Here is a 16,419-nt window from a genome sequence, read left to right as displayed (position 1 = left end):
TCATCTGCCGAGTATTGGCATCAGTCACCTTGTCTCACGCAGCCCTGGAGGAGGAGGACCTGCGCGGCTCACTCAACCCCCGCGCTCACTCAAACTGGTATAAACAATACAAACTCACTCCCTTGTCATGTCTACTGCCACACGTCATTTTGTATTATATACCCATTCGCCTTCTTAACTGTTTTCTTCATTTGTAGTTTAATATCTCACTTTAGAGTTATTCATTCCGATTGAAACAAAAAACGAATCCAGACCAACCCATCTTCTCACTTCTTTATCTTGTTCATGATTTGGAAGTAAATTTAAGTCATTAGAATACTGTATAATGGTAGAACAGGAGGAGGAATATACGTTGGTACTCTGAAAGTGGTATTACAGAATATCGTTACCTTTACATAAATGGTTCATAACTGTAATATCGATATCAAATATTAACGCGATATCAAATGTTAACGTTCTTTTCAAGTTCACATTTGTCGTCTAAAAGAAAATCTGATACGAATATGTTCCTACCTTGTGTTGATATACAATTTATATTTTGTTGTTCATTTAACTTGATATGAAGGTTTACTATTCTACCAAAGGGGGCATTTTGTTATAATACTTATGCTGATATAATGGCCCATTATTTGCATTTGAGTGTAAGAGTATTTGCATATATATTTCAAGTGTGCTTATGTGAATAACCTAGTGTTGGGTGTGTATTAATGTGTATCCATACATAAATGTATTTTCATTCATTGATTCCTGTACGTGTGCGTGTTTGTAGGTCAATGTGTATGCCTGCATGTGCATGAGAGGTTGCATCTGTGTGCGCGATTACTTTTTTTTTATTTGTGTGTTTGTTTGCATAGTTCTTACAAGTCCGTGATTGTATGTTTGTACGTGTACATGTTTGCAACTGCATGTTTATTCGCTTGTGGATCTTTGTGTGCGCTCTCTCTTGCCTGCATGTACAGTATTTGTAATGTAGTAGATGACCAGTAACTTACGCATGCAAGGCGCGTGTGTGTACGTATGTTCGTAGAAGGCGTGTACGTTCATGAGAGCAACTTCTTGTGTGTACGTGTAGGATGTGTGCGTGTAAGAGCAACTGTGAGTGTACATGTGTTTGTACGCATTGTGTAGGTATAAGGCGTAGGAGAGAGCGTGGGAGACATGAGTCCAGAAACAATTAGCTCACAAGGCCACACACAATTCAAGAATGCGAGAAACCATCAACCTCTCCCCCAAGGTCGCCATGCAGAGACCTCAAGCCACCCATTACCACACGCCTCTCACTCTATGCAAGTTAGAGCCTTCTTATAACCACAAAATATTTTCCTTTCTAGAATAAATTTACATCAGTGAAAATGCACTCTTATAAACCCTGAGATGCACCACAGTAAACTCCTATATAGTTCACACACAACAATATACGGTACAGACAATCATTTAACAGTCTGAACACGGATGCATCTTGTTACACAATCATAACAATACTACACACAATTTACACAAAGTCTCGCATAACAACAAGCTATACAAAATCATACACACAGTCACACAAGCTACAGTCCACATCACAAGACACACAGTCACACAAGCTACAGTCCACATCACAAGACACACAGTCACACAAGCTACAGTCCACACCACAAGACACACAGTCACACAAGCTACAGTCCACACCACAAGACACACAGTCACACAAGCTACAGTCCACATCACAAGACACACAGTCACACAAGCTACAGTCCACATCACAAGACACACAGTCACACAAGCTACAGTCCACACCACAAGACACACAGTCACACAAGCTACAGTCCACACCACAAGACACACAGTCACACAAGCTACAGTCCACATCACAAGACACACAGTCACACAAGCTACAGTCCACACCACAAGACACACAGTCACACAAGCTACAGTCCACACCACAAGACACACAGTCACACAAGCTACAGTCCACACCACAAGACACACAGTCACACAAGCTACAGTCCACATCACAAGACACACAGTCACACAAGCTACAGTCCACACCACAAGACACACAGTCACACAAGCTACAGTCCACACCACAAGACACACAGTCACACAAGCTACAGTCACATCACAAGACACACAGTCACACAAGCTACAGTCCACACCACAAGACACACAGTCACACAAGCTACAGTCCACACCACAAGACACACAGTCACACAAGCTACAGTTCACACCACAAGACACACAGTCACACAAGCTACAGTTCACACCACAAGACACACAGTCACACAAGCTACAGTTCACACCACAAGACACACAGTCACACAAGCTACAGTCCACATCACAAGACACACAGTCACACAAGCTACAGTCCACACCACAAGACACACAGTCACACAAGCTACAGTTCACACCACAAGACACACAGTCACACAAGCTACAGTCCACACCACAAGACACACAGTCACACAAGCTACAGTTCACACCACAAGACACACAGTCACACAAGCTACAGTCCACATAAGATATACCCAACACACTATGGTTGGCTAGTTTCGTTATATATTCTTACCTTGTGTTAAGTTCAATACTGTACATCATCTACCACTTCAGTACTGTCTCTGAAGTGTAATATTGTTGGGGTTGAGAATATTCCATCTGTGTCTTTAGGACAAGGTAATTCCCCTTATGCCTCTTCCTTGAAGCATCCTAATTATTGTACTTTTTTGGCCACAGTTCAGTTCATAGATGCATAGCTAACAGGCATGATTATGATGATTTCCTTAGAAAAATCAACACATAATATTTCAGCTATATGTATTTAGAAAAAAGTTAAAATATAAAGAAAACATGTGACGGTATGGTATGTTGAAATAAGCTTGCTGCAAGTGCTAGAATTTTGTATACAAGGTGAGCATAAATCATTATTTATGACGGATAAAACAAACTAAACCCAACTTAATGTATTGCAATGATCTTCCACTAGACAGGTCAGTTGTCATTAATGGTTACAGGATTGCACTTTGTTTATATGACTACTGTAGTTCACTTTCTACAGTGCTTTGGCATGGTGATTTACTGTTTGTATGTGAAAACCAAGACTGTACAATGCTACACTTGATTTCAGTAAAGAAATTCCACTTACTAACAATGCAACACTAAAATTAATGTTAATCAACCTTGAAATACATTGCACTAATAGTGTGATGCCTTGCTAGGCTTTGTGTTCAACAAAGTTGGCAACTAGGTTGAGGCCTCAGTGTACCTACAATGTTAGTTTTTCTCTTAAAATGTTAATTTACTTGGCTGTAAATGCCCCTTACATCATATACATACATTATCTAAAATTATCTTCCTGGTCAATGTATTCTACTACTGTATTAACCACTTGTTTATGGGGTCCTTCTCTCTGCTGAATAAAATCACCTGGCGTTAGCCAAATAAATTATTAAAAGTGGCGTCCCCATAGAGAAGGGGTTAGAGGAAGTAGTCTACTAACCAATTGTGTGCAGGGTCCCCCTCTCTGCTGAATAAAATCGTCTGGCACTAGCCAAATAAAATATTAATAGTGGTATCCCCATAGTGAAGACGTTTAACATGACACGGTCCTCTGGTCAGGGTAGCCTCAGCCATGGAGTGATTTACACTAAGTGGTATGAAAGTCCTTCTCCTTTACTACATGTATGATATTATCTTGACTCCTCATGATTCGGTACAACACTAAAATATGGTTCGTGCAGTCGAGGATTTGGAGCATCAAAAGTAGATACAGTACAGGTACCCACAAAAGCCCTATTGTCTCCTACTTTTCCTCAAACCTGAATCAGTAGACACTGATGCATTATTCTGTCCACAAATACTTTGGATTCACAAGTCTGAATCTCAGGGTTTGTGGTTCAGGAGGAGAGGCTACTGGAGTTTTGTGGGTGACTGTATACAGTACTTGTACAGTACGTATAGTACATGAGAGAATTATATTCAGCACTAATGAAATGAAAAGACACTTACAATACAGTTTAAATTAATTTTGAGCACACTTCACTGTAATAAAGTAGATATAGATTGAGATTTACCATTCATATCAATGCTTTAACACAGCTTTTAGACATAGTGTACAGTACTGTACTTTAAAATTCTTAACCACAATGGAAGAATTAAAGGTACGTACCTGATGAAACTAAAAGAAACATCAGTACAGAAAAAGGATAAACAAAATCTTACTACTTAAAACTGGTATCATTATTATACAATCATAGTATCATTATTATACAATCATAGTTTCATTATTATATAGCATTTCAAAATACAGTGCATCTTTCTGCAATACAGATTAACATTTTTAGAACAAATACAGTACTGTGATATGTACAGTATTAACCCTTCACAACAACGTGATCTCTTAGTTTCATCTTCTTATTTTTTACGGCTTTTCCTTTTCTCTCGGCTATTTTTCGTTTTTTCGATTCCTTTAATGCTTCTTGCTTCTTTTTCTTCTTTTTCATTGCTAGATGTGGATTAACAGCCTGCTGCTGGTGGTCACGGGCACGTCTTTCCCATCGCTTCTTGGAGAGGACAACTTGAGCCGCGGTGAGGTGACGGGTATACGTCTCTAAACCAACGCATTCCTTAACAAGAACAGCTACCTCCCTAGTTCGTGTAATGAGAGACTCGGGAACGTGTTCGTCGGATAACTCACGAGCAAGATGTTTTACCATATAGGTGAGTAGAGTGGGTGCTTTTACTTTGTCTCCAATGGCAACAACTAAACCAGCCATGAGATTTAACAATGCTTCTCTAACTAAAGTGTACTCCTTTCCACTATTCTGAAGCTCTTCATAAGCCATATCACCAACACGACGAATGACCCAAACTGCACTAGGTGCAACAGCATCTTCCCCTTGAAGAATGTTTTCAGCTTTTGTACTTTCACTCTCAGCTTCAACATCACTTAATTTAGAGGTTTTGAGTACTAATGAGACCTTGCACGAGTGACGAATCAGATATATGAGGTTCCTCACTACCGTTAGTGACAGCTGAGTCAGGAGAGGAATGCCTATTGAAGCTTGCGTTCGAAGAAGTTCACACAAGTCTAATACAAGTGAACGTGCTCGGGCAGTCGAGGAGGCGAGTGAGGGTGACGTCTCCCCTTCAACAGGATGAGCAGCTAACAGACGACCTACCAGGCTGGCAGCACTCAGTCTCACCTGTATGTGTGGGTAGCGCAGATGACCTTGAATATTGTCCCACATCTCCTCACTAACAAGATTACTCCATTGTGGATTGCTTATGAAGGCTCCCACCACCTTAGTTAACACTTCCAATAGTGCACATAAAGTTGTGTCCATTTGTCGAAGATGAATATTCATGTCCAAATTTTCAGAGTCATTTGGTTGGCTCTCAATGCTAAGCTGGGCACAGTACCTGGATGGAGTAATGAGAGTGATTATCTGAGGGGTAACACTTGACAAAAGACTGATTGGTAACAGTTTAACAGGCACATCAAGGAAGGCATTTAGAGACTTGGCAGCCATTTGTATGGCTACCAAATTTGATGTAACACTGCTATCTTCTTCCTCCAAAAGCTTCATACACAACTCAGTTAACATCTGTTTCCTTCTTGATCTCTGAAACAGAGTTTTCAACGCTTTATGTAAAAGGGTAATATTTTCTTTTGATTCGTCCTTCAACAGCTGTTCAGATAATTTGAACCACATTTTTGTTTCCAAATCCTTGCTAATGAGTTTAATTGGGAAATTTGCAACGATAGTATTAATCATGGTTGAAGCCGAAAGCCGGCCCTCTTCGTGTGTGTATGACACGTTGCCAAGAAAATGTAGAATGTTGGCAGTGACATGTTTGGGTTTCATTGGGTAAGTGAGCAGGTACGTGTAGTAGGTAATGCGCGCTTGATTCAGGGCATACTGCCGGCCACAGGTTATACTCATCACCTGGACGTGCTTCATCAAGGAATGCAGTTCATAAGCATCTATCTTCCTTGCAATTATGGCTTGGAGAACAACAAAAGCAGTTTGTTGTTGACTATTGTCTTCAAGATTCCCCTCAACATACTGCAACAACACACGCACCTCTTCTTCACTCAACATGTAAAACTCAACAGTCTTGATAATTATTGCTAAAGTCTTAAAAGACAACTGAACAAGGTCATAGATTTTCCCCTTAGCAAGCTCTGGGGAAGAAAATTTGTCCAAGATCACAAACATCTGGTTACATATGCTCTTTAATTGCTTCTTAAGTGAGGGAAGAGGGAACTTAATGAGCCAGTTGACACACTTCAGAGCTTGTAGACTCACCTCAGGGTATTCAGAGTTGATACAACCTGCCATCACAGAAATGTAAGGGTCCAGTAACTTCTGGTGCTCAAGCTCTTTTGGAACAAATTTTTCTCTTTTCATCAGGTTACACAAGAACTGCAGAGTAAATTCAATCAAAACATGAGCAGTTGCCCTCAGTGAAGTCTTTGGGTTAAGCCTTGCTCTCTTTGGCTCTGGCTGAAGGAGGAATGAATCTGGTCTTTCAATGCCTTTCTTCTTAGTTACTTTTGCTCCCGCCTTATCAACTGTTATTTCAGGTAATCTTTCATTTAGGATTCCATATATAAATAAAGATTTCTGAGTTATGGTTATATTTTCATTCCGTTCAAGTCCATTGGCAATCTCAGTTAAACATCGAATCATCTTATTAACTATTTTCTTGTCTTGTGTATTAGCCAAAACATCCTTTAATGGTAAAATTATATCTCTGAGACTTTCTGCTGATATAAACTCTGCAGTGAAACACAATATGTCATAGCCTCTGTCACTTCTTGCTTCCTTTACCTTGCTAGTAATCTGGTTCACTTCCTTCTCCTCAGCTTGCACACCAAGAATATCTTCCTTACAAATGTCTATCATCTGTGCCATGCATCGGTCCACGTGTTCCGCAGTCAGAACCGGACGTAACTGGGAGAGAACTGCGTGCAGCGTGTAAACTAACACATGTGCCTGGAAACCCCTGGTAAGAATACACTGCAAATCATTCACCAGCCAAGGTAGGTAAACACCACCCAATTCAATCATAATTTTTACAAGCATGTTACGAGCTTCTTCACGTATACTCGACGACTTACATTTCAAGAAGGTAATCATTTTCATAAGCACACTGTTAACATTTGCATCAAGCACCTTTTTAGGAAGTTTTTTAAGAAGTTTTATTAGTGCAAATGCAAGAGGGATACGTTTAATGTCATTATCCTCAGGGTATTTACTCTTGTTCAACTTGTGCTCGGTGTCAGCTTTGGTTTTGGCTGCTAGAGTCCTCTGAATCTGTGGGATAATAGTGTTGACCAGTGCACGATAAATCTTCTGTGGTTTACTGATGATGTCCCCTGTGCCCGACCCGGACTCCTCCTCTTCCTTCACTTCTACATCTTCAGGATTTTTCTCTGTTACTTTTGGAGCAACTTGCTTGTTATATTTCTTCACACTTTGCAAAGCAAGATTTTTTTCAAATGGTTTCTTTCTCAAGGCAATATCAAGTTCTTCAACATCTTCATGAAAACTATCAAGCACAGCATCTATAACCCTCACTCCAAGTTTAAGATACTTAATGTCTTCTTTAAACAACATGCTCAAGTAATTCCGTAGCATTTTTTGGTAAGGATACCAAGGCAGGAGCTTTGCAAATGCTCCAATGCAACTTACTGAACTTGTTATTAGAAAATCATCCGAGGCATAAGTTTCCTTAAAAAGATAAACAACTGACATTGGCATAAGGTAATCTGTGAGAGTTTCTGTCATAAAGACAAGTTCTCCACTGTTCAACTTCTCTGCTAACTTTGCCATGGCTCTGGCTCTCCTATGCCTCTGAATATGTCCCATATTACTGAAGAAATCTAAATCTTCTTCTATTTCATCTGCTAATTTATGAAGATCCTTTAGTCTATCGACATGTGCATGGCAGGTGTGGACTGCATAGCGAAGAACAGATATTATTTCCATCCTCACACCCTCCTTCTCACTCTGAAGGCCAAGTCTTATCAATGGAAGGAATCTGTCAACCATAAGTTGCTTGAACTCATTAGGTTGATTTGGCTGCAGTCGAGCAAACATGTCAATCATCTGTGTTAAGCAAACACTTGACAAGTCTTTCAAGGATGAATCATCTACTTGACAAATGACAAATGCATTATTGTACAAAAGAAGCTGACAAAATTCCATTTCAAGAGACTGCTGATTTTTGCAGTATTCATTCAATCGCTGGTATGCTCCTAATCGTCGCTCAAAATCATATTCCTCAACCATCTTTGGGTTCCATGCATTCAGATCAGCTGCTGTATCTGCCAGATATTTGAAATGTTGATTTACTGAAGCTATGGCACTAACAGCTTGACAGAGGGCACCTCGTGCTTGACGACTCTCCAGGCAACCAAACAGAGAAATTAGTTGCCTTAAATACTGCACACCATTGTCTACAACAGGTAAAAGGTATGAACAGGTTACAAGTAACTGAGATATCTTATCTTCTTTCTTAATATGTTTCTTAACAATGAGTGGTATAATAAGACTCAAGAGATCATCACTAACACTCTTGTTTGTGACCCATTCTGTCAAATTTGTTAGAATATTAAGGTCACGCTGGGTTACATACTGCCCTTTACCCAATTTGGTAACCAAGCTCTTCATACTTTGCAAAAGGCCATCCAAGTGAGGCACAAGGAGTGCAGTCCCATAATTTTGTTGAATTTTACCATCACGAGAATAAAGTCTCTCAACTTGAACAGTGTGAGAAATCAGTGGAAGAGGCTCTGCAACCTTTTCTCCATCTTTGACAGAGGCACTGTTGTAATCTTCCAGAGTGAGCAACTTTTCTACAATGTTCAAAATAACAGCAGCAACTGAGTCACTACATTTATCATGTTTTAGCAGCTTTACAATGTATGGCAATGGAGTAAGTGAAGCGTCTTTTTCATGATATTTAGCAAGCAAAGGAAAATACCTTGGGTTCTCTGCCCAGCACTGGAAGAGAACTAACAAAGGTGTAGGGGTGGAGATACCTTCATCTGGGAGACGTTTCAGGTTTGGCCACACAATTGCTTGGAAGACAGCATCAATCTCTTCTGACGACCAGCAGTAGTCTTCAAACCGCTGGAAGAATGCTGAGAGTCTCCACTGTGCTTGCTGTCTCAAATGCTTGAGAAAAGATATATTGCGTTCATATATTTCTGTTCGCCGTTCAAGCAGCAAAGAAACCACATTGACTATATAAAGAATAATCTTTAATAAGAAAGGAACTTTGCCTGTTAGTAGATTTCCAATCTTTTCAATAATATTTTCTAGAGTGGTGAGTGCTCCCTGTAGTCTACTAAGAGGTACAACTTTTTGTATGTTAAGAATCTCACGGCTTCGAACCACCACATCCAGGGCAGTACCTTCCAGGTGACTCATTAGCACATCAAAAGCAAGTTCAAGGAAGGAACTTAATTCTGATTCTCTGGCACCAGCCAAAAATCTTAGTACAATAGCTTTTCTTACTGAAATCTTTGCCTTGCCAGAACTGTTGGAGCCTGTCTTGAAGTGCATTTTACCATAGAGGATCCTCATGAGGACTGGCATTAAGTCACTACGGTGTTCTTCCAACACAGATTGTTCTGATCCATCTATACTGAAGAGTGTTAAAGCATTTTTGAATGCTTGATCATCCAAAATATTGTACAAACTTTCTTTATATGGTATGAGATAACGGTGGTTATATGTCATTATACAATCAAGGGCTAGTTTCTGAAGACCAGGTGATGGATGGCTTAGAAATTCCTGGTACATCTTTTCTAATTTCTTTGTTTGAACCAACATCCTTGGGTTACGAAACCGTGAAAAAACGGCAAGCTGTTCACATAGTGACTTAATGGGTGCCTTTCTGTGATGTGTCTGGTCATTTTTGTTTTCTTGCAAAGCAGATTTTGTCTTAGGACTTTTATTATTATTATCTGGCTTCTTCTCTAAACTCTGGTCAAGATTTGTATCTGCAGACACTGAGGTGTCTGTACCATCTCTGACACTGATGTCTTGTATGGGAGCAACTGTAAAGTCTGCTGGAAAAAGTTCATCTTCAAGAAATTTAAGGAACATTGGTACAAGGTCTCTATTTCTTGCTTCACACACATCAGGGAATCTTTTCATCGCTTTCCACAATAAATCTCTGTAATTAAGATGATCTGGCTTTAATGGCACCCTGGTAAAGCCTTGGTGCCTCGCTAGGTGATGGACAACATCAAGAAGGATCTCGTTTTCAAAATCTAGATCTTCTTGAGGGTCTACTGTCTTCCCATGTAGTACTTCACAAGTGATGTGAGAGACAATCTTGAGCCTTGAAAACCACAATGACCAAAATAATTCTTCTGGCAGAACTTGGGCATAGCTAGAAATTGCCTGTATGATTGGAGGCCAAACATCTTTATAATTTATATACAACTGTCCGAGGTAGAAGAGAAGAGGAGCTAAATCGTATGTTCCAGACACTGGCCGGTGATACATTATGTGGTCTGCATCTATCATCGACAAAAATCGCAAACGGTCCTTGTATTCCCAGGGAGTCACTGCTACTGATTCTGCCTTCAACATAATCTGGAACATATTCTCAACAACACCCAAATTCTCTGGTGGTGTTGGTAAGGTTACTGGGAATAGTGAGAATATATGGGTCACCAGTAAACGAACTTGAGGATTGGCAGAGGCCAAAGCTGGTGCAAGTACACCATAAATATCCTTGAAAAATGATTCAGTCATGATATCAAAATCTTCTTCGAATGAAGCTACAGTAAAATGAAAGTCCAATGCTCTCAGGATATGTACATCTTCTCTGTACTGCTTTTTCTGTTTTAAAACTCCTAATATTTGAAGTTGACTTAAGCCAGCAAGGAAGTCCTCACCAGTCAAAATATGTGACATCACCTCGACCAAAACCCCCAATAAAAACAATATTTTCCTTGCACTCAAAGGGATATCATACTTGATATTTAAGTCACGAGTGAAATCTAGCACCTCAAACTTTGGTTTTCCTTTCTTCTTGGAGATTACAGTTATATCATCAGCAATGACTTTTTCTGTTTTATCATTGAGTGTTTCAACAGCATCACTTAGGATCCAGGTAAGGTATGGGGTCATATCTTGGTAGTCCAGAGGGGACACGTGAGGTAAACACAACAAGCAGAGCAGCAACTCTTCCATATTAGAGAGATCTTCCTTTAGTCCTCCACTTATCTTTTTTTCAATTAACGATGGGACACTTTTCTCAATATTACTCTCAACAGCCGGAAGATTCTGTGTGAAGTCCAATGGGTATTTTGTCCACATGCTCAGTTCTGCTCCTGTGCTACATGGTGGTCGCTTACGCAGCACAAGAGTTCCCATCATAGATAACACATCTCTCTCAATTTCTTCCCCTTCAGTAGTCCTCACTAAATTGTTTAGGTACTGCAGAAGCAGTGGCAGCAGCTCAGTGTCAAACCTTGCATTTTCCAACAGTTGCTTTATAAAGTTGAATTTAACAAAGTGAGAATGATGTGAAGTGAGGAGCATTGATGCTGCCTTATGAAGAGTTGTGGTGCTAATTTGATGATGTGGGGTGGTCAGCAGATTGGCAACAATGTTAAAAACAGTACTACCAACATCATCTGGAAGAGGAGTCTGGGTAAGAGCCGTGCAATGCCTTATGGAATCGGGTAGATTTACAAGTAACGAGCCTTGTTTATAAGTCACTAAAATCTGCACCACTTGCAAGATAGAATGAAGGTGATGGCAGGAAGCATCAGACGAACCTGTACGGGGTACCAGTGCGTCTATAGTATTCCACAAAATTGGCCACACCATAGTAGCATCCTCCTGCCACAAGACCTGCCATTTGGTACTCTTGTCTGTGTGTTGAGTAGTGACGTGACTGGCAATGTTTGTCACAGCATATGAAATTGTTTGCAGCGCCGGACCTGCCGGTATCTCTTCATCTCCCAAGAGATCCAGTATCAGAGTTAATAACTGAGGAGTTGCACTGTGTAAGCGTTGGGTTACATCAGACTTTATCATTGTTGCTATAACCCTCCCTAAGCCCTGCACCTGACTTCCATCCTTCTTTAACTTTCTAAAGGCCATACCCAAAAAGCTCTTCTTGTTAGGAAGCTTCCGTACCAAAAAACTAAGGCTCTGGGCAGCAAGCTCATTAATATACCACGGTCGTTTACTCGAGAGCAAAGCTGCATACTGATGAACGTGATATAACTCGTATAGATCATCTCGTAGATACTTTTGTAAAACTACAAATAAGGAAACAGCACAGAGAAATACACCTTCTATTTGTTCAGGATCTTTAGTTGAGAGATGTGCCACCAGTTTCGGCAAAAAGTTGTAAAAATGACGCTGGTAGAACTCCTGGGGGATATCATTGGCAAAGGCTACCAAGAGGTTTAGAAGTGACTGCAAGGCCATAGACCTTGGTATGGCTAAGTGTTCAGCCAGACATTGAGCCACATGTTCTTCCTGATGGATCAACTGGACTGTTGTCTGAATGTCCCCGCCCAAATCATTCTGAAATGCCTGTAGGAGTACGCCAAAGTTATTTCTTAATACTCTACTAACAGATAATAAACTGGTTCATCTGAAAATTATAAACTCCAGCTTATTTGAATTTAAATTAGCCTAACACTAACCTACCCTAACTTAACCTAACCCCCCTCTAAGTAGTATTAGTGTGATTAATCTTCAGGTAATCCAATACACTTGCTATGGTAATTATATACAATAATTAAAAATCATCAGAATACTTCACAACAACATTAGCTAATTAATAGAAATAATGTACAGTAATCCCCACCTAAATTCTTACATTGTTCAGAGATGGAAAACAGAAAAATCAAAATATGAAACTTAACTACAAAGATTTATGACAGGAAAATGAACAACTTATATATTTCACTTCAAGTTAGACCATCCTATGAAGCCTTTCTCATGTTACTGCAGGAAAGTGACATCTAAATGTATGGCAGGATAATAAAACTGTTAGGGATTAAAATGACGAGGGGGACTGGGTACGGTAACAGGTATAAAGGAGGGTAATGAGATATTTTTGGTGTTCAAACTGAAGAGAAGCGAGAACATGATCTGGGCGTGAGATGTAGTAATGGGGAAATGTATATACTGTATGTTGTAAAACCAGAATAACAACACCAGAATGATTTAATGAGGATTATTATAAAAATGCAAGTTTTCAAAGGTCTGTGAGTAAATTCTGTATACTGTATTATTTACTCTTTGGACATAGAATACATATTACTACAGTATTTTACATTAGAAAAGGTCGAATATAACCAAATATAAAGTTGTCATGATAGTCTCACACCAGATATAAATATAATACCTGAAAAGCTTCAGTAAGGTTAAGTTCTCTGCACTTGATAAGTGTCTGGTAGAATATGGAGACGTTCTCCCCATCTTCAGTCTGAGGACGCTGGAGAAGGAATTTCCGGGCGCTGACACGAAGAGCTCGTACTTTTTCGCCAAACCCCCGGAAGGTGAAGGTGTTGGTGGTTTTGTGAGCCTGACGCTGAGGTTTCTCCTTCATTATTCTTGTCTATATCTAATAATCAGAAGAAAATATTTATTAAATCAATGCTGTTCACACTGTGAGTTAAATTACAGTGAATGACCGTTACAAATATTAAGTATTAAAAAACCTTGGGATGTGACGGCCGGTTGGGTACAGGGCTCACCTCCTCTCCTTAGGGTGGATGACTCACCACCAACTACTGTATACAATTGTGAGAGTAAAGGTGGTGTAATGCAGTGCTGGCCACACTGCCCCCTTGTGTACAAAAAACTTGACGGTGTGCTCTATCCTCATTACCCCTAATAGGCTGTCAGATCTGTGGAACCCACGTTCACCAAAACCCTCAATAAACAGTTGATGATATGTGTCCAGTACTGGGCAGTGTTTGATATCCTCTAAGACAGACCTTGTACAGTGCTGTTACCACTCAGGCAGGGCAGGTCAGGTCAATGAGGAAGGGAGTAACACTGACAACCTTCACCAAAAGTTTCACAAAAGGATTTCATCAACCTTCTATGTTTTATCCTTTAATTATCTTGGTAATACTGTAATGTACTCTGTAATGGTATTGCAGGTTAACGAGGAACTTTCAAAAGTTTTTCTGTGAAAAATAATGTATTTTTTACCTCAACAAAATCCGACAAAAATTATGAGGATTTGCAAATTTTGTATTACATTATTATTTTTGCTACTTTATCATCTTAAACACTAATCTGCATCCAGGTGCAACATCCTGCCAACACCAGTTTCACTGTTTACATGAAAATCAATTCATACACCACACAAATACTTTCAGCAACTGCTACATTATATGATTTATCATAGATAAGATGAACCAGCCTAACTTAACGATACAGTGCAGGTTCTGTACTGTACTAGGATGGAAGCTCCATACAAATCTAGCTTAACCTAACCTAAAATAATAATATGCTTTCATCAAAGGATAGGTAGGTTTTGTTGGTACAGTAGCTGGATAACCAGAACCCATGTCCTTTACTATTAACAAGTTAGTTTTGGTATATTTAGTTAGTATGGAAAGGCATTCAGTTGGTCACTGGGAACGGGAAGTGTTTGTCAAGTTTATGTGCCACAAATGACAGTGGGTGGACGGGGCAGATATTTTTTTATACCCGATAACAAGAAATAAAGAGATACGTAGTTGATATTTTGCTGTGACCAGCCAAGTTCCTACTAACGCTATTTTACCGTGAGTGTGCTTTGATTGGCTAAGTACTTAATGTTTAATACCCCCCCCCCTGGCTAGGAAGTTAGGTAAGGTTAGGTAGGTTTCTTTGGTTGGTTAGGTCAGGTTCTATTAGGTTCCAGTAAATGTTGCCTCTTTTATAATGACAAGTTTCCATGTACAGTACAACAAAAATATGGTTAGGTATGTTTATAGCTACACAACAATCAACTCGCAGTGAAATAAATGCCAAATGCCACCAGAGTCAAATATAGTTCTCGAGTTCGCCAGTAATGAACGATTAGCCAATCAGAGTGCACTCACGGTAAAATTGTGTTAGTAGGAACTTGCCGGCCATGGCAAAATATCCACCGTCAAAGAAAAAACTAAAATATGATAATTGCAAATCCTCATTTTGGGCAATTTTCTAGAGGACCAGAAACAAGTTGTCTTCTTTAGTATTGTACAGTAAAATTGGCATCTGATTACACCTCTTGCATGCCAGAAACATGTGGGCCAAAAATTAAACTGGGATTACGTTTCTTGTATTATCATTTAATTGTGATTTTAGCCCTCCTGAACACTCATCTACAGACAGGAGATCTGGCATCACAATTTTCGTTTGATCAACCTAACCTAACTCCCCCCAAAACTAGGGAAAAGTCAATAGTATTATGAAAGCTGCAATTCCTCCACATTTGTTGAGATCATGGATATAGGAAAAGCGACTGCAACATAATTATTTACCGGTCACAACAAGGTAGACCTCACAGACATTCAAAATACAGAAAAAGATGAACACTTTCTTTACATGTCCGGCGTTACAAACATCAGTTATAATAGATTCATGCTGTCAAAGGCATCAAGCAGATCTAACTAAGACTATCAGTGGAGCATATTATACATACCGTCAGTCTATATTCCTCTATAATAAGACACCAATCACGGTAAAATACATAAATCAATGACATCTCCCACAACTGAAACAAATTTCCCTCAACTCACCATAAACAAGGAATTTAACCTCAGGTACTTATTTTAATTATAAAAATATGAGTATCTGATTGATTTCATATCCAAAAATCAATGGAATAGACACATAATAAGGAAGTAAATATATAAATATCTTGTGGGGTCAGGAGACACGTGTAGTGGCTGGTCTGGTGAGCCTTGCTCTCAAGCATACTGTGTGTAAATGTTTATTCTAAGTGACTTTATATGAAGGATGTCTAGAAGCAAGCCTTATATATTCCTCTATTTACCTACTTATCAATAATTAAGCCTCTAATTACCTTATATATACCAAATTTACCTACTTATCAATAATCAAGCCTTATATCTCCTCCAAGAGTTAAACTATTTCTGAGTTATTATTATAGTGTTATTATACACTTCTATTATTGATGGATGCTGAACATATTTTGGGGGACGTCGGAGTGTAGTATCAAGTTAATATTACTTTTTTTCTAATCTTCCTATAATTAAGACTTATAATAACTTTATTATTCCATGTAGGTGTACCTCATCACTGTTAATGAAGAAACTGGACTTGATGTCCCTCCCAAGGAAATATGCCAAAAAATGAAACTTCTAACCTCATTTTAAGCGGTTGACAGGCAAAATAGAAATAATAAGAGGGAGAGAGGAGAAGTGAAGAGACTGTTTACAAC

The 16,419-nt window shown here is 39.3% G+C and overlaps 1 protein-coding gene across 1 annotated transcript; it reads right to left on the bottom strand.

Annotated features, from left to right (window-relative positions):
* Nucleotides 1-4,197: 4,197 nt before the first annotated feature.
* LOC121862097 (small subunit processome component 20 homolog) lies at nucleotides 4,198-15,939 on the bottom strand. The gene is made up of 3 exons (XM_042360075.1): nucleotides 15,755-15,939; nucleotides 13,378-13,596; nucleotides 4,198-12,557 (listed from the first exon to the last, which is right to left on the bottom strand). Exons 2-3 carry the CDS (start codon nucleotides 13,579-13,581, stop codon nucleotides 4,350-4,352), a joined length of 8,412 nt encoding a protein of 2,803 aa, XP_042216009.1. The 5' UTR covers nucleotides 13,582-13,596; nucleotides 15,755-15,939; the 3' UTR covers nucleotides 4,198-4,349.
* Nucleotides 15,940-16,419: the final 480 nt, after the last annotated feature.

The sequence above is a fragment of the Homarus americanus genome, unplaced genomic scaffold (assembly GCF_018991925.1).
Source record: "Homarus americanus isolate GMGI-L3 unplaced genomic scaffold, GMGI_Hamer_2.0 scaffold25013, whole genome shotgun sequence".
Taxonomy (NCBI): Eukaryota; Metazoa; Arthropoda; class Malacostraca; order Decapoda; family Nephropidae; genus Homarus; species Homarus americanus.
This window is presented reverse-complemented; position numbering and strand designations above follow the sequence as displayed.